Here is an 18,776-nt window from a genome sequence, read left to right on the forward strand (position 1 = left end):
TAGAGGCTTGTATACTCAATCTTTCAAACATGGTCTCTATCGCTAGACACAATTTTCTTGACATCGACAGTGTTTGATTGCCAATTTCCTTTCATATATCAGTTACACTCCTACTATTTTTGTATATTAATAATAATTTAGTTGGTGAGGTTTATTGTGGCCCTTGTGGTGGTAGCTGAATTTATTAATAGTAAAACACAACCGAACTTGACCAAATATTAGGCCTTCTAAGCAAAAGGTCCACTATTCATGTTTATGACCCAACCTAATTTCTTCTTTAAATAGTAGTATAAAATTTAAAGCCATGTATTCTTTTTAGTTACAACTATTTGGTGGTACTAGATCTAGTTGGAATTAAAAAGGAGACAAGTATATGCAATCAATCCACAATGATTATTCATAAAAAGTTGTTAGAATTGGGAATTGTGTGAGTAAGAGAAAATGGCTTGATAACAGGTCCTATCCACAAAGAGCCATTCTCCCCATGCACTTCACTAACCTCCTTCCATTTCCCAAACTCCAACACATCCACCACATTCCCATTCCTATCCAATCTAATCCCCATCGCTCTACCACTAGGCCATTAAGCGCGTATCTTCGTGACATCCAATGGCACATACCTAACGACGGCCTTTCCGATCTAAGGGTTGGAAATGAGCCATCGCACTAGCTTTCCTCTCCGGGAATTGATCCCCACCCAAAATTCGCCATTCCTATTCCTCTTTATATTGTCAGGGGAGGGAATCCGAGGAACTCTATCACCACCTCTACATTCCTGGTTTTGAGCCACAACTTGTACAGTTTGCAAGTCGTGGTCTCCACGGAAAGGAGGAAATCGCCGTTTCTGCTCAATGCGACGCCGTTTGGGAACTTGAGCTTGTCCACGAGGACACTAGTTTTTCTTGTTCGGGCGTCGAATTTCATCACCCTTCCGCTGTCGTCGCCACTCATGATCGCCGAAACAAACTTCCTGCAAGTAGATCTCATTTATATCCCAAAAACAACAATAACTAAAAACACATTCATATCCAAATCCAATTTTATTAATTAATGTTTCTCTAGATTTTCTCAAAATTGTTGAGTAATTTCATTTTTAGCAAAAAAAACCTTATTCTCTCTTGTTTTATTCTCTCCTACTTTTAAGTTGAGAAGTAGGGAGCACTATACAAGTACATGCATGCGATGCGACATATGTACATATTGACTCTTGATAGTACAGAATTAACTCCTTTATAAGGTTTCATCCCACAAAATTCTTCTCCTTTTTTCCCCTAAAGTAAAAGTGTAGATGGCATATATACTTACCTTTATACCCACTGGTCTGGATTATATATTCTGAAAAATGCATCTATTATAGCTACACGTCAGTTAGTAAATATAAAATGATACCTCATCTATTATTGAATTATTCTAGTACTACTATAGAAAGGTCTAAAATATTTAAGTTCCCAATTCGAGGACAGTGGATTTGGATGAAATAAAAAAAGGCTAACCAAATATGGGCTTGTTTGCTTTACACTTATCAGTTACCACTACACTCCCTCTATCTTATCTAAATCTTTTTCCTCTCCTTTCTTTTTCATTGACATGGGTTGCATTTTGATCCAATATCTCACCTTTTAATTTTATTCAATTCCAATTTTTTATGCTTTACTTTAATTTCGGGTTTATGTAAATGTTTACCTGCCTTCTTTGAAACCTGGTACTGCTGTCACTAAAGTAGACGACTCCAGTGGCCTGGTCAACGTCGACAGAATTTGTGAAGCCACCGTTGACTTGGGTAACTACTAGGGTAGAAAGCCCACCATTTGGGCCAACATAAAGTAGGCCCATATAGGCATCCGCGATGTACAGCCCGCCCGTTTTCTCATCGAATCGGAGCCCCAACGGCCTCCCACAAATGTTTATGTGCTCCCTTTCACTATCACCTAGTAAGTAGGCCAATATTATACCATAACAATAATTATATTAGCAAATTTTAAATGACAAATGATGGGGTACGGACTAAACAAGCCCAACAGCAGTGACGGCCCATCAGCCCAAAGCCCAAGGAAGAGTATGAGTTCGGCACTACCAAAGAGTTCGGCCTCAGCCTACAGCTCGGTAAAAGCCAACCAACCATCACGCTCTCAGGTCGGCATCAAGCTCTACTCTCAGATCGGCAACCAAAGCAGTTCGGTCTCAGTAAGAGTTCGGCCTCAGCCTACAGCTCGGTAAAAGCCAACCAATCAAGCTCTGCTCTCAGGTCGGCATCAAGCTCTACTCTCAGATCGGCAACCAAAGCAGTTCGGTCTCAGTATTCGACCGAACAAGGAGTTAGTGGACCCATACAGGATTTCCACAACTTCCAACACACCCACTACCACGTGGTGTCAACTCAGGCCACGATCGTAGGCCATGACCTACGCTACATGCATGACCTCCACGACATCCACAACCATCATTAGTGGTGATGCAAGCCACGATCTTAGTTCAATGTATAAATAGAACTTAGATCAGATAGAAAAAGGTTAAGCTCTCTAGAGATAAAACACCATATAGCAAGTTTGTATTTGTAAGCTGTAGAAAACAGATCAAGCAATACAACTCTGCCCTCTTTTCTTCCCGTGGACGTAGATTTACTTCAGTAAATCGAACCACGTAAATTCTTTGTGTCGTGATCTGTATTTTCCTGCATTCACTAACATCAGAAATTCGCGGATCCATCACTGGCGCCGTCTGTGGGAAACAGAGAACCAAATTTGTGATAAAGCGAATTTTTGACCCTTTTTCCACCCCAAAAAAAAATGCATACCAGATCACACACTACCCGTAATACCGTTCGTGAAAACCATGAGGAAGCTAGTCCAGCCCGCAGGTCCGGAAAACAGCCTCGGGAGACATCTACTTCCAGTTTTCACGATGAAGGAACAAGCCGCTCAAAAGGTCCACACACCGAGTCTTCCCAGCAGCCTGATTTGAATGAGGCTGTCAAGCTGTTCTTGGCTGAGAAGCAGGATGAGTTCTTAGCCTTCCTGCAAAAGAGCCAACAGCCGAAGACGAAAACGGTAGATTCTCCTTCCTCGTCCAGACATGAAAGTCACTACCGCAGTAGTACCGTGTCTTCCAGGAAGAAGAATCCTCAACCCCGACATGTTCCTGTTCCTCCTCGGTACCGGAATCACAGGAGACCTCGATCTCCTCCATACCGAAGAGATGTCGGGTTCGCCATGTACGGAGCATTGAAGACTCCGTTCTCGGACGATATCACCCGAACTCCCCTTCCACAGAACTACCGAACTCCGTCGATGACTTATGACGGGTTGGTGGATCCTCATGACTTCCTGGGACGCTATCAGTATAATATGGCGAACCAGGGTCTCAATGAGGTCCATATGTGCAAGCTGTTCCCCGAGCTGCTCATCGGGAACGCCAGAAGGTGGTTCGACAGCCTTCCTCAAGGCAGCATTAGATCCTACCGAGATCTGATGGATGCTTTCCACAGGAGGTTCTTTCAGAAAGCGGAAGCCCGGAATACTTCGGCTCAGCTGCTTTCTATACGTCAAGGTCGCGACGAAAAGATCAGCGACTTCCTGACGAGATTCCATAAGGAATGCCTACAAGTAGATAATCTCAATGATCTACTTATCATTTCGGCATTCCAAAATGGAATCCTGCCCGGAGCTCTCTACAGAAAGCTCGTGGAATGCAGTCCGCAAACAGCTCAAGAGATGTGGGACATTGCGGACCAGTTCTCCCGAGCCGATGAGGCAGACCGTCGAAAACGGTCTTTAGACAGCTCATCTAGAGGAGACGAAAAGAAGCCCGATCATAGCGATCAGAGGCTTCCTCGCCGAACACCTTCCCCACCAAAGGAGGGATAGCGGTCATCCGAGGTGATCGAAAAAGAGCAAGTGTGTTCGCAGATTGCGCTTAAAAGTGCCGAGCAATCAGTTCGGCACCATCAAGCATAGCAATCACAGCAGCCGGAGTCAGAGGCAGGCGAAATGACCGAAGTCACACCGGAGCCGAACTCAATGGTGTACGGCACTGAAGCCGTGATTCCGGTTTAGATCGGCATACCCAGTCCCCGAACTCAATTTCTCCTCAGAAATGAATGGTGACGGACTGAGAGCCGAACTAGATCTTGCCGAAGAAAGAAGAGAATTGGCCTGCATAAAAGCAGCCAAGTACAAGGAGCAAGTAGCCCGGTATTATAACCAAAGGGTGAAAAAGCTGCAATTTCAAGTGGGAGATCTCGTCTTGAGAAACAACGAAGTAAGCCGAGCAAAAAAGCTGGGCGAACTCGAACCCACATGGGAAGGTCCATATCGGGCGTCAGAAGTCCTCGGCAAAGGGTCTTACAAATTGACCCACGTGTCAGGAGCACAAGTACCCCGAACATGGTACGTTTCCAACCTCAAAAAGTTCCATTTGTAAGAGACAGTCCGGTCAGTCAGTTGTTCGGTCAATGTGCTTTCTTTGGTTTGCTTGGTCTTTGTTTGTCTCTGTGCGTTTTGTCTGTGCGTTTTGTCTGTCTATGTGCGTGTCGTCTCTTACAAATGTTACTGAGGTATCTTGTTCTTCGAAGGCTGATCCCCTTCTTAGAACATATACAAGCCAACGATTGTGAGTCAAAGCTTCTAAAGAGGATACAAGACCACAATTCAGCTTAAACAAGCAGTTCGTCTGAAACGAACTGCAATAAGCCAACGATTGTGAGTCCAAGCTTCTAAGGAGGATACAAGACCACAATTCAGCTTAACAAGCACTTCGTCTGAAACGAACTGCAATAAGCCAACGATTGTGAGTCCAAGCTTCTCAGGAAGATACAAGACCACAATTCGGCTTAAGAAATAAGCACTTCGTCTGAAACGAACTGCAATAAGGGAAAGTCCGATCCACGCGATAAACCTCGCCGAATTAGGACGACCAAGTTCGGTCAAAGAAGTTTACCTCATAAGACCGGGGACGACCATGTCTAGTCAAAGAGGTTTACTGCATAAGACCACTTCGGTTAACTGGGAAAGTCCGATCCACGCGATAAAACTCGCCGAATTAGGACAAGGGAAAGTTCGATCCCGGCGGCAAAAATCGCCAAATTAGAACACAGACCAAGTCCGGTCAAAGATGTTTATTTCATCAGACCAAAGACGAGTCCGGTCAAAGATGTTTATTTCATCAGACCAAAGACGAGCCCGGTCAAAGATGTTTATTTCATCAGACCAAAGACGAGTCCGGTCAAAGATGTTTATTTCATCAGACCAAAGACGAGTCCGGTCAAAGATGTTTATTTCATCAGACCAAAGACGAGTCCGGTCAAAGATGTTTATTTCATCAGACCAAAGACGAGTCCGGTCAAAGATGTTTATTTCATCAGACCAAAGACGAGTCCGGTCAAAGATGTTTATTTCATCAGACCAAGGACCATGTCCGGTCAAAGAAGTTTACTTCATAAGACCAAGGACCAAGTCCGGTCAAAGAAGTTTACTTCATAAGACCGAGGACAAGTACGATGAAATTTTTTCGCTAAGCTGTAAATACAGTGTTAGAAGCGAAAACAAAATTTCATTTTTCAAATCCTGTTCGGCACACAACTCCGCTACCCTACAAGATGGCGTTACGCTATTACAAAGGACTATTCTACTGTCCAGGGTTGCTAAAGTTGAGCCATCTATTCACAAAATCCTCGTGAAGCTGAGTTCGGGCGTTCCAAGCAGCTGCAGAATAAGCAGGTCGACGAGATGCTCTAATCGACCTGCCACCTCTTCTCTGAGCCCGGGAAGCCCTAGCACCTCGGCGGCGAAGAGTCTCTTCACGAAGCATTTGTTGATCTTGCTCACTCATAATCACAGCTCCTCTACGAACTTCAGCCTGTTCTCGTCTTGACGTTTCCGGCTGTTCCAGAGTTCGTTGCTGACTTGGAGTACGGTTTTGAGCAAGTGAATCAAGGGTTTGAACTGGAGTATGAACATCTGTTGGCGGGAAATGCCTAAGGAATCTCTCGATTGGAGGACGCCGGGAAAGAACGATGTCGTACCGAGAAGCCCAGCGCCGCAATGATTTCACAACTTGTTGGCAAGCCGAGCTCTCCAGCGCATTGTTCCTCCGGAGTACATGATATTCCTCCCACAGTTCGTCAACTCGTTCCTGAACTTCTGAGATGGTCATTCCCCCGCGCCTGCTGATGAAATCCTCATACGCAGTCCTCTCAGCCACGGCGGTATTCAGCTCGGCCTCCAGATCCTTCTTTTCGGACTCTAAGTCCCTATTATCAGTCTCCAGCTTCATTGAACGAGCCAAGAGTTCGTCATTCTTCATCTGGTCAGCTATAGCTCTTTTCTCAGCTTCGTCTAAAGCCGAAGAGTACAGCCGCTTCCAGTGAAGTACCTCCAGCTCCTTGAGAGTTAAGAATACAAAGCAGCTACGTCAGTTCGGCATTTCAGCTTACCGAGCAGGTAGTAAACCACAACAGGAGTAAGAGAGTACGAAAGGCTATACGAAGACACAAGAGCAGAGAAGAATTTTTTCATTCATAAGAAAAAAAATTTTCTATACAAGGAGGGCTTCAAGGCCATTTTACATAAAGGAAGAAACTAAACTAAGAGAAGGGAGACGAAATCATACTTCGCTAACTTCGTCTCCGCCTTCTCGGTGGGGTTCAGCTTCCTTCTCCTTATCTGCTTCAGCTTCAGCCTCTGCCTCCTTGCTCTCCCCAGCCTGCTCGGCGCCACCGTAGCCGATCTGCTGCGCCTCCTGATCGGCCTGCTTATCGCCGACCTCCTGCTCCAGCGCCTCGGCCTCACCCTCTCCGTTGTAAGTCGAAGCGGGTGAAACGGGTCCCACGGAGGCAAAGATAGCCTCCAGGTTCTCGTCCCGATCAGCTCGACAACTCCGGACTCGGTCTGCAGAAAGCAGGACCGAGGATGAAGCGAGCTCCTCAAGGAGCGGCAGATTCTGAAGCCGAGCTGCTATCTCTCGGCTGTACAGAGGCAGCACGACGTCGGCCCCCTGCTCGCCCTTATCGGTAATTAGCCTTACCAGATCACCGACAAAGGCCGAGAATTGGTGGCTCAGAAAGAGTTTCTCCACGAAAGCACGGAGACCCTCTCCTTGGGCAACCACGGCGGCAGCATCCCTCCGTTTCGTCTGCTCTCGCTGGATGACGAGCTGGTTTTTGGCAAACTGAGCTTCATCCTGGGCCGAAATCCTAGCAGCTCTGGCTTTCTCAAAGTTTGCCTCAGCCTGCTCGGCCCGGTGACAAGCAGCCGCCAATTTCCTCTGCATCTCAGCATAGTCGTTGGACGCTTTGGAGAGTTCGACGGCGACGAGCTTGGAGAGCATATCGTTCCTCTGAAAATGGATAAAGAAAAAAGTCAACAAAGGGGCCACAAAAAATACAGAAAAAAAAGCAAGGCCAGAAAATCAAGAAGAGAATTCACCTCGGCGAAGTCCGTGGGCCATAAAAACGGCTCACAGATATGTTCCGAAGGAGGCGCCAAGACCACGTCTTTCTCTGGCGCTCTCGGGGGCTTCTGGGCCTTCCCCTTCCCCTTTGCCGAAGTCGACTCCGGCTTCTTCGGATCCGAAGAGGTTTTTTGCCTTTTCGGAGTCCTCTCGGCATCAGACGCCGAGCTGGTGGTTTTCGGCCTCTCCGGCTCCTTGGACTCCGAAGATTTGCGGCTAGCCTTATTCAGCATGTACACTGCCAAAAAGCAAGGAAACAAGGTTAGTTTTCGCTGCTAAAGCAGTAAAGCATAAAAAAGAAATCCTCACCCTCAGTTTCTTCGTCCGAAGACGAGATATTGAACACGAGGTCGCCCTTGACGAGCTCAGTTTCCGAGTATTGTTTCCTAATCATAGGAATCTTATTGAGCTCGCCCTCGAGCTCGGCCAACGGTTCTAACCGAGGATGAGGAATCACGGACTTCGGCCCTCTCCAGGGAAAGCCCGGAGCCGCCGTCCTATTATAAAAAAAGAAGCGGTTTTGCCATTTCGGCCACTTGGTTTTGCAGAATGCCCTAAAAGGCTGTAAGGGGATCAAGTAAAACCAAGATCCCTTCCTTTTAAATTGGAAAAAATTAAGGATTGCCCGCAGAGACAGATCCTTATCTAGCCTACGGAGTTCGGCAGCAAAAGCCGACAAGTGCCTCCAAGAATTCGGAGTCACCTGACCTAAAGGGAGTTGAAAAAAATCAAGAAGCTCTACAAAAGGTGGGGGAAGAGGGAAACGAAGCCCGCATTCTAAGCAGGCTTCGTAAACGGTGGCATAACCCTCCGGCGGGTCGTTAGCCCTATGATCATCGTCGGGAACCACCGCCTTCCCCCCGGGAAGAAGATATTTTTCGTGTAGAGATATCACGGTGTCCTTACTCAAGACGCTGTGAAAGTATTCTACAGTCTTCTCTCCGGACTCTTTCCGGCTAGAAGACCCCTTGCCCCCTTTCCTACCGCTACCTAACTCGGAAGAAGAAGAAGAAGACATGGTTCTTACTCTTTGCAAAATCTGAAGAAATTCTGAAGAAATTCTTGAAAGCGGAAGGAAATTTTTACGCAAAGGAGATAGAGTGCAGAAGAAGCAGTCGCAAAAGTGCTTCAATGATGAAGAAAGGAGGTATTTATCAGATTCGGCGAAGATTTCAAAATCGTCGCACCGTTTCGAATCCCACCTTTTCGGGATTCAACGGCCGGATTTTACTGTCGCATTTAATGCAGTCACGTGCAAGGCACGTCCCCTGACGTCAGCCTCCCCCGTACCTTTATCCAGAATGCCGAAGTGACTCGCTTCGCCGAAGTGATTCACTTCGTCTTTCGGGGGGGGTAGTGATGGGGTACGGACTAAACAAGCCCAACAGCAGTGACGGCCCATCAGCCCAAAGCCCAAGGAAGAGTATGAGTTCGGCACTACCAAAGAGTTCGGCCTCAGCCTACAGCTCGGTAAAAGCCAACCAACCATCACGCTCTCAGGTCGGCATCAAGCTCTACTCTCAGATCGGCAACCAAAGCAGTTCGGTCTCAGTAAGAGTTCGGCCTCAGCCTACAGCTCGGTAAAAGCCAACCAATCAAGCTCTGCTCTCAGGTCGGCATCAAGCTCTACTCTCAGATCGGCAACCAAAGCAGTTCGGTCTCAGTATTCGACCGAACAAGGAGTTAGTGGACCCATACAGGATTTCCACAACTTCCAACACACCCACTACCACGTGGTGTCAACTCAGGCCACGATCGTAGGCCATGACCTACGCTACATGCATGACCTCCACGACATCCACAACCATCATTAGTGGTGATGCAAGCCACGATCTTAGTTCAATGTATAAATAGAACTTAGATCAGATAGAAAAAGGTTAAGCTCTCTAGAGATAAAACACCATATAGCAAGTTTGTATTTGTAAGCTGTAGAAAACAGATCAAGCAATACAACTCTGCCCTCTTTTCTTCCCGTGGACGTAGATTTACTTCAGTAAATCGAACCACGTAAATTCTTTGTGTCGTGATCTGTATTTTCCTGCATTCACTAACATCAGAAATTCGCGGATCCATCAACAAACACTTCTGTTATTTTTTAATTACAATATAAAGTTAGGCTAGACATGCAACTATTTATTATTTGTTAGGCAGTTTTAGCTTACAGTAATATAATTTGAATTATCTATTTGAACATAACTACTCTAGTTAAATATGTAAGCGATGATTAAGCACATGTTATGTAGCATGATTTGAAAAATAGTAGTATATGATATTTAAATCATCATAAAATAAGAAATTAATCAAATTATATACTCCATGAATTATTATATTGGAAATAATTTGAGGCACGGCACGCGTATCTCAGTTGTGAACATCGAAGTGTGTAAAGCTGGTTATAAATGGACCATTATTTAGAATGTATGGACGTATTTGAATTGTCTTTTTCCAATCATACTACTTTCCTTCTAATCGGCACAAATTTTAAAATTATTACTAAATATAAAAACTTTAATAAAATATGAATATTTTATAATTAAATATGAGTGAACAGTTAAATAAAATGTGTGCTCTTTGCTAAATATTGTAAAAAAATATGATATAACGAAATACATTCAAAATAGCAAATTGGAATGAGATGGAGTATGTTTTTTTATACATGTACTGAGCACCACCCACCAAAATTGACAAAATGCTAACCTATATTTGGGTTGGGTTCGTTTAATTAATTTTTCACACATTTTGTTTTTCATATATTTGAAATAAAATTATAACACACATTTAGATGCAAATATGTGTATACCCTTACAAAAAACGTGGGGAAGTAATTTTAGAAGACAACTCACAATTTCCATATACTATAAGACATTATTTTATGAACTTCTACATCAAAGCAAACATTAAACAACAAGAAAAGGGAGTACAAAAAAACCAAGGAGGAAGATGAGTATGGGGACATGTAGACTAAATGACGTACCTAATATAAGTTATTAGAAATCCAACACAATGTTTATGGATATCAATAAATTAGATCCTAAAATAACCACACGTATATGTAACATAGAATAACAATATATTTATAATTTACTATATAATTTAGTTGAGATCAAACAAATTTATATGCGTAGTGTGGAGAGTATAAATATGAAGGTATAATTACTGTCAAGACCATCAATTTCTCTATATCACTATTTATTACTCCCTCGATTAAATTACAAATCTAAAAAACTTACAATATAAAAAATATAGTATTTTATTCATCCGAATCCAAACTCTGAATAGTGAGTAAAGTTTAATTATGCCTAATAACTGAACCTCTTCTTTGGTCCCCTATAACTACAATTCCTTTTATATTTATTTTTGATCCTGCCCTCGTCTTAAATTAATGAATCTTTCATTTCCATTTCTGATTCTGATTCCTTCCTACATGAGAAAAAATATAGATTTATTTAATAATTATTGATACACGTATCAATTATAAATTGAATGAGGAGTCATATATTAAAAGAAATTAATAGAGATTTCCATTATCTTTATTTTAATCAAAAGAAGTATATAGACCAAAACATATAAAGTACACATCAAATTAGAAAAATATATATACAAATATATAATAATAGGTTCAAATTAGGCAGTTATAGAAGGTACATTGTCGAGTACCAAAAGTATTTTAGTTAGGACGTCATAAATCCATACTGTACTCATAAATTAGTGATTTGGAGTGTTATTAAATAAGCAATCAATTTGTAAAATAAAAGGTGTCATCAGTCATTATCAGTCTCAATCCCTTAAACAAGATTTTATATCACAGAACCGAATATCTCATGCTTATCGTAATCACCAAATACAGAAAACGAAATTAAACCGTTTTGGTTAATTCGCTTCATGCACATATAACATATTATTAATCATGATATTAAATATATAAAAAAATAAAGAAAAGGAAAAAAAGAGTTAATTAATTACCTATCCGGTGACGTGACGGCGAAGTCCACCCAACGGCTCTCATTGGCCTGCCACCGGATAATCCTCCCATCGGAGACGCCGGTGTAGGGCCCGCCGCCGCCCCCGTCGAAGTCGAAGCTCTCCAGGCCCACGGCGTCTTGAAATTTGATGGTCGCGTTATTATTGGAGTATTGTTGGTGGAGAATACTGGGATATTCGGAATCGAAATAGAGTAACGAAATGGAGATGAGAAGAGCTAAAAATGCAGTGGAGAGTATGAGCTTTGTAGTCATGGCTTTGGCCTGAAATACCATCGGCACACTCATGATTTGGAGAAGTAGTGATGAAAAAAATTGGATTTTATTCTTGTAATTAGCTGGTTTTTTGGCAGAGCTATTTGTTGCGTCTGGGGCGGTGTGGTAGCCTTTTCATGTGATCACTTAATATTAGGTATGCTATCTCCCCTAAACCAAAATCAAAAACTTTTTAAAATTTTATGAATAAAAATGACATAATACAAAAAATATTCTTTTTAAGTTTAAGTTTAGTTTAAATGATTGGAGTAAAATCATATTTGATATAACATTTACGCTAAAATAGGTTTGAGTTTAATGTACATAGTTGAAGATGCTCTAAGCAAACGGAGTATAGCTTATATGAAGATGCAGTTTTTACAGAGCGAGTCTACAATTTAGATGGTTTTTGTTATGGAAGACTGTAGATTCCAATATAAGGTATCAACACAGATGCAATCCACAGCTTCCCATCCCTCTCCTCCACTTCACTGATGAACTTCAAGGTTTTCCCTTCCGCGTCTTCCAAAACCCGCAAAACTTCACCTGTGTCGCTGAGCTTGATGGCAGTCGCGTGAGGCTTGCCTCCAACGAACAAGTAATGCAATTGCTTGAAGCTGAGGGGGAGCTTCCACAGGCCGCGCCCGAACCATGAGTAGGACGTGGACAGTCTTGCAACGAGCCCATGCTTTGAGTGCAGGGCGACCCAGAATTCCCCTTCTGAGTTCCTTCTGATATTGTCCGGATAGCCTGGCACCTCAGCAAAAACATCCTGCTTTCCAGCGTTAGGGCCGTGAAGCCACAGCCTCAGCACTCTGCATCTTGCAGTTTCAGCTACTAAGACAAACGAGCGATCTTTGCTCAGGGCCACGCCATTCGCAAAAGCAAGGCCTCGCAGCAAAACTGTCACTTCCTTGCTTGACATATCGTATTTCATAAATTTTCCTGTCGCGTCCGAGTTTAAAACTGATGACATGAATTCCCTTAGATCACAAACAGATCCAGAGTCAGTAGAGAACTGGCCAAGATTCAAGCAAGCATTTCAAAGTAAGAGACTGAAGTAACAAGAAATCAAGGCCATTTTTGAAGAACATATGGTAATAGCAGAGTTACCTTCTGTAGTATTCGGCGCTAGAATCAGTGAAGTAAATCACATCATTCTCATCATCGATATCCAAGTCATTGGTGAAACGCAAACGCTGGCCTTCTACATGTGTGACTACGGGGGTAGCCAGTCCTCCTGCTGGTCCGACTACATGGAGGCCTAAGTAAGCATCGGCAATGTAAAGATCTCCCGTTTTCTGATGAAACCTTAGTCCCAGTGGCCTCCCACATATGTGCTCCATTGCTGGATTGAAGGGGAGAGAGCACGCATCTCTTCAAGATGGCCATAAAAATTGCTCAGGCCAATCAAATTTAGCTAATACAACCGCCATTCAAATGGAAATAACTACAAATTGAATTCACATCTTTGTATTTAACATCATTGAATTCACACAAGTTATTATATAGGTAAGCAGAAATATACTGATCTGAATGGAGCTACAGAGAAGAATCTATTTAGCCAATTGTTTTGGTTTGTATTTCTAATTTCTTAACTGTAAATATATGCTTGGATTACATCATCTCTAAGGGTACACTAAAACCTAAATGAAATAGGTAATTAGTTCCAATAGTACTCAAAAACCAATCCCATTTTTGGTTTTTGTGAAAAAAATACCCTAAACTAAAACCTAAAAGTTTTTCAAACTTTGCGAGTAAAAAATGCATAATATAGAGAATATTCTTTTAAGTTTGAGTTAGTGTAAAATGGTTGGAGTAAAATCATACTTGATTTCACATTTACACTAAAATGAGTTTGAATTTAGTGTAAATGGTTAGAGATGCTCTTAGTATATACAAATTGAGTAATACTAAACCCTAGAGTCGAAATTGAAATGATGAAAATTACCTTGAGGATGAGGTGAGGGAGAATTCGATCCAGTCTCCGGCGGTGTACCTGAGAATACGGCCGTCGGCGACGCCTGTGTAGGGGCCTCCTCCCGTGGGATCGAAGACCAAGCTCTCGGGGCCGACGGCTCCAGGGATGTGGATGCGCTGGGCAGCGGAGAGGACATCGTGCGAGCCTGGTAGCAGAGGCGGAGGGAAGAGGGCGATGGCGACCGCCACAGCGATCAGTGAAAGTGCTACTGCAGCCAGGATGAGCTTCGAATTCATGGTCAACTTTGGCTTCAACAAAATCAAGCATGGGTTTATTTAACATTATGTACGACTGCATTAGTACAAAATGTTGTCAAAACAGTCAAAAGTAAATCTTATGGGATCAGATATTTATGTAACAACTGGGCCTGATTGAGAGGACCTAAGTCCATTGCTCTACTTCAGCCCAAAGCGGCGCATTCATTAGGAGAAGCCCAATCACTTGAAGCCCTAGGGTTCTTGCTTAATACTCTCTCCTTCCTCAAAGTTTGTCCCATTTTTCTATTTTCATCCGTCCCATAAAATTTATCTCATTTCACTTTTTACTATTTTTGGTAGTGATCCATATATTCTACTAACTCATTCGTACTTACATTTTATTATAAAACTAATATATAAAAGTAGGACCCACATTCCACTAACTTTTTTAACTTACTTTTCATTACATTTTTTTAAAACACGTGTCAAGTCAAAGTGAGACAATATTTGAGGGACGGAGGGAGTATTTTATTCCATTCTCCATTATAATATCCACATCCAAAGAATGATCAATGATCATTCCTTTCCATTCTTCTTATTTTAGATTTTAATAAATTATACTATACTGAAGTACTATTATATTTCAATTCAATATTCATTTTATAATTTTTAAATTATAAATTTTTAATAATTGAACACACACACACACACACTTACTTTTTCCATTTTCAGCCAATATTGTTGTATTATTATGTGCAATTTTCAATAGAGAAATATTTGTGACCAAACTAAAGTACCGCAGGATGCATTCACCTTTCATTTTCCTTGTCCAATATGAATCTCATAATTCGTGATCAACAAGGCGGTCTACGATTAATTTTTCTTAGTAATAAATTAATTAATTATTTTATTGAAAAACAGGGTTAAACTTTGAATGGGGAATGGTAGGAGATGGGCTTCGTAATTATTTTATTATTACTAAAACTAGAGGTTTTAATGAATAAAACTAGCGCTGTTAACAGAATCATGTTTGTTGTTTATATCAAAAAGTTATGATAATGGACATTGGTCCATTAAATAGCCAAAATTATAGTACTATGTATATTCGTACAACATAATGGGCTTTCTACTCAAACCCATTGGAATACAATGGAACATGGGCTTAAACTGTATTCCATCCACATTTTGTGCTGTTAAATATACAAAAAATACCACTTTTCTAAGAACTGAACTGAAAAATGAAAAAAATTGTAACTGTTCTAATAACTAGGGTTGGGGAAAAATATCGGAAAAATGATATATCGCTCGTATCGTATTGAAAAATATCGAAAAATTATCGGATTTTCGATACGAAACGATACCGTATCGTAAGTTTTCGATACGATAAAGATATGAATTTCCTTATATCGCGATATATCATTTTATATCGAATATACGATATATATCGATATTTTCGATATATCGTTTTATACCGAATATTTGAATATATCGTATATTCGATATATCGAATTTCGGTACGATATATCGAAATATCGATACGATAACGATATTGATATTATCCATATCGAAAGTTCGATATATCAAAATTCGATATATCGAAACTTTCGATACGATAACGATATGAAATTCTTTCATATCGATATTTTCGATATGATATACGATACAACGTTTTCGATACGATATCTCGTATCGACCCACCCCTACTAATAACTTAATAAGCTGAAATGTTAAACTTCCCATTTCCATTCAAAAAGTGAATGATGTTATATCTTAAATTTAAACTAATTATAAGATATTTAACTAATTATCAATTAATTAGGGATGTTCAGAAAAGTCAATTGAACATAAGTTCGTACTAAAATCGTTTGAGGCTCACAATAATAAATACTTACAAAAAACTAATTATTATTTTATGATATACAGCTGTTCAATCGGAATCTAAGGCATGTGCCCCAAAAATTTGGTGGGCACCTAAATTTTCATAATTTGGATAATGGAGTTGGAGTAGGGCATCGTGGCCAATACCAAGAAAAAGTACTTCTACCTAGTTAATTAGTTAATGCACAAAAAATATTAAATAAAATGCGGACAAACAAGAAAACCAACATTTGTTCTGAGCAAGAAGTGGGATTTCTAGAGAATTTGAAGGTGTCCCTTTTAATTGTGAAATTAAATATGACACATGGAGACAAGAAGTAATAAAAACAAGTTAGGTACAAGGCTGGCAAAAAGATTTTGTGGGTGCCCAAAGATCGGCTGTTTTTTCAGTTAAAATTGAAATGAAGATTTCTCATTTTTCTCCACTTCATTGTGGGGACCATAATCAGTCATATTTTCCCTATCTTTTACTAATAACATTGAACACCAAGATTTGGAGAAGGGGTTACTTTAATGGGGGGAAAGATATCATATTTCGTGTTAAAAAATATATTTGCATATTAACAACATTGTTAAGGGCATCCGCAACCGCAATCCTGGTGTGGGGTCCCCTCTCGGGGAATGAGATGGCTGTGGGGTGCATTGCAAGTGTCCCGTCCCCCGCATGTTACTTGGCCAAGGGACGGCAAGAGGGGATTGTCAATCCACGCCCCCCTTCGGACTAGTTGGAGCTCGGCGTGAAATTCACTAGTGCGCTTCCTAATATATTTCTTTAAAAAAGAAAAAGAAAAATAGTACTACCTCCTTTTAAAAATTGAAAACTTTTGAAAAGACATGAGTTTTAATGCACAATTGGTAAAATGAAAGAAAAATAAGATATAATGAAAAAAGTGATTGAAGTATTGAGTGGAAAATGAGTCTCACCTTATTAGAGAGAAACTTTTTGCCGAAAATAGAAAGTTTCAAATTTTAAGTAACATACTAAATGAAAATAGTTAGTATTTTTAAAGGACAGTCATAGTGTTTAAATTCAAATTTAACCCATTATTGATTATTCAAAATATATCTATAACCCAATTTTTTTTTTGTTTTTTAATCCTTCAACATATACTTATATTATCCATCAAATAGAAAAATACACGAATTATATGTTTTCTTTTTATAGAAAAAATCTTGTATTTTTTATTAGATTATGTATCAAAATAATGTCCGATTCATATTCCCTCCTTTTCTTTTCTCATCTTTTTATATTCTCACACTTTATGTATTAAACTAGTATCACGCCCGTGCGATGCACGGGTCATTTTAATTTCTTCATATTTATTTCATTATGCTAAATAAAATTTGTGAAATGATAAACAAAAGAATATTCGATATCCTCTTACTTTGGATTATACTTTTTCAATCACATTAACCCCACATGGCCACAAAAGTACATTTAAATGCTAACTTTTCTTTAAAATGTCAATACGATCACGTTAAAATTTCAACACATATTTGTGTTGACATTTTAATAAACTGTCTTGACATTTAAATATCAGACTTAAAATTAAAAAGCATTTTAATTCTGTGAAAATATGAATTAACCGTTGAGTTATAACTGCAGGAGCTAGTTTACGTTGCAATAATTTAAGATTGCACTGGTGAGACACTTCTTAGTCGACCTTCATTTCATTGCAGTATAGTGACCCTATACACTAAAAACCAAAACCTTGAAACCTAAATCCTAAACCCTTAACTTTAAAATATACCCATCATGACCAACAAATGAGCCAAATATCAATAAAATAATCCCTCCGCCCCAATTCAATTTTACTTTGTTGATAACTTATTCTATTTTGGGGGTTTTAGATATGTATTTGATATCTTACAGTGGGTCGACCTACTTGATAATCCTTACTGATAGAAGAAGTTTTTTTTACCTGAATCTTGGTTTTAAATATGATTATATGCTCATATCAAGAAAGTACAATTTTAATTAAAAAACATGATGACATTCTATTTTTTTTTAAAATTTGTGCGAATTTATACATATATAAAAGAGAGTTTTGGATCAATAATAGTGGCTCGATTGATACATTTGAATCCTAAACCATAAACACTAAACTCTGAACTCTAAACCATAAATACTAAACCCTGAACCCTATTAGCTTATAGATTGGAGATCAATTAGAATGGTTCGATACACTTGAACCCTAAACCATTAATCATAAACCCTAAACGCTAAACATTGAACCCTGGACCTAAACCGTTACCTTCATCTCAATTATATGGAGATATGTATTAGTATTAATTTTCATAAACTTTCCCACTGCCTATTAGCATAAAAACCAAAAAATCCAATTTCTAATTTTATTGAAATATGCATAATAATAATATATTATTTCTATCATTATAAAAACATTTAAATTCTTTTGTGATTCAACATTTAAATTCCACAATTAATATAATATTACCCTACCTAGAAAAAAAAATCTGTCATTATAGCTTTGAACGCTAATCGATTTTTAAATTTAATATTCAGTTTTCGGACCTATTTACCATACTTAAAAGGGGACGTTTTATAGGTTTTGAATTTGGAAGGTAAAAAGCATTTTTTTATTAATATTTAATATAGTTTGTAATTTATAAAGAGGTTACAATTTAATCTTTATATTTATATATACCAAATTTTTATGGAAGGTTGACTTGTAAATGGCTCTCTGAGTATTAATGTTGTCTGGATTTCTTTTTGTAGATAAAATAATTTATGATTATTAGAAAATTTTATTTATATTTTTCTCTTTTTTTATTTTTTATTAGTTGTGTCATACTCCTTTATTTATATGTCACAAGATAAATTAAATGTCTTTTGTGATTCAACATTTAAATTCCACAATTAATATAATATTACCCTACCTAGAAAAAAAAATCTGTCATTATAGCTTTGAACGCTAATCGATTTTTAAATTTAATATTCAGTTTTCGGACCTATTTACCATACTTAAAAGGGGACGTTTTATAGGTTTTGAATTTGGAAGGTAAAAAGCATTTTTTTAT

At 39.6% G+C, this 18,776-nt stretch overlaps 2 protein-coding genes across 2 annotated transcripts; both read right to left on the reverse strand.

The window, feature by feature from the left end:
* Nucleotides 1–424: 424 nt before the first annotated feature.
* Nucleotides 425–11,785, reverse strand: LOC121800135 (protein STRICTOSIDINE SYNTHASE-LIKE 2-like). The gene is made up of 2 exons (XM_042199716.1): nucleotides 11,410–11,785; nucleotides 425–970 (listed from the first exon to the last, which is right to left on the reverse strand). Exons 1-2 carry the CDS (start codon nucleotides 11,712–11,714, stop codon nucleotides 724–726), a joined length of 552 nt encoding a protein of 183 aa, XP_042055650.1. The 5' UTR covers nucleotides 11,715–11,785; the 3' UTR covers nucleotides 425–723.
* A 160-nt stretch (nucleotides 11,786–11,945) lies between these two features.
* Nucleotides 11,946–13,958, reverse strand: LOC121801439 (protein STRICTOSIDINE SYNTHASE-LIKE 10-like). Its single transcript, XM_042200926.1, has 3 exons — nucleotides 13,633–13,958; nucleotides 12,795–13,058; nucleotides 11,946–12,664 (listed from the first exon to the last, which is right to left on the reverse strand). Exons 1-3 carry the CDS (start codon nucleotides 13,896–13,898, stop codon nucleotides 12,094–12,096), a joined length of 1,101 nt encoding a protein of 366 aa, XP_042056860.1. The 5' UTR covers nucleotides 13,899–13,958; the 3' UTR covers nucleotides 11,946–12,093.
* Between the last annotated feature and the right edge of the window lie 4,818 nt (nucleotides 13,959–18,776).

Source organism: Salvia splendens, chromosome 4 (assembly GCF_004379255.2).
Source record: "Salvia splendens isolate huo1 chromosome 4, SspV2, whole genome shotgun sequence".
Classification (NCBI taxonomy): Eukaryota; Viridiplantae; Streptophyta; class Magnoliopsida; order Lamiales; family Lamiaceae; genus Salvia; species Salvia splendens.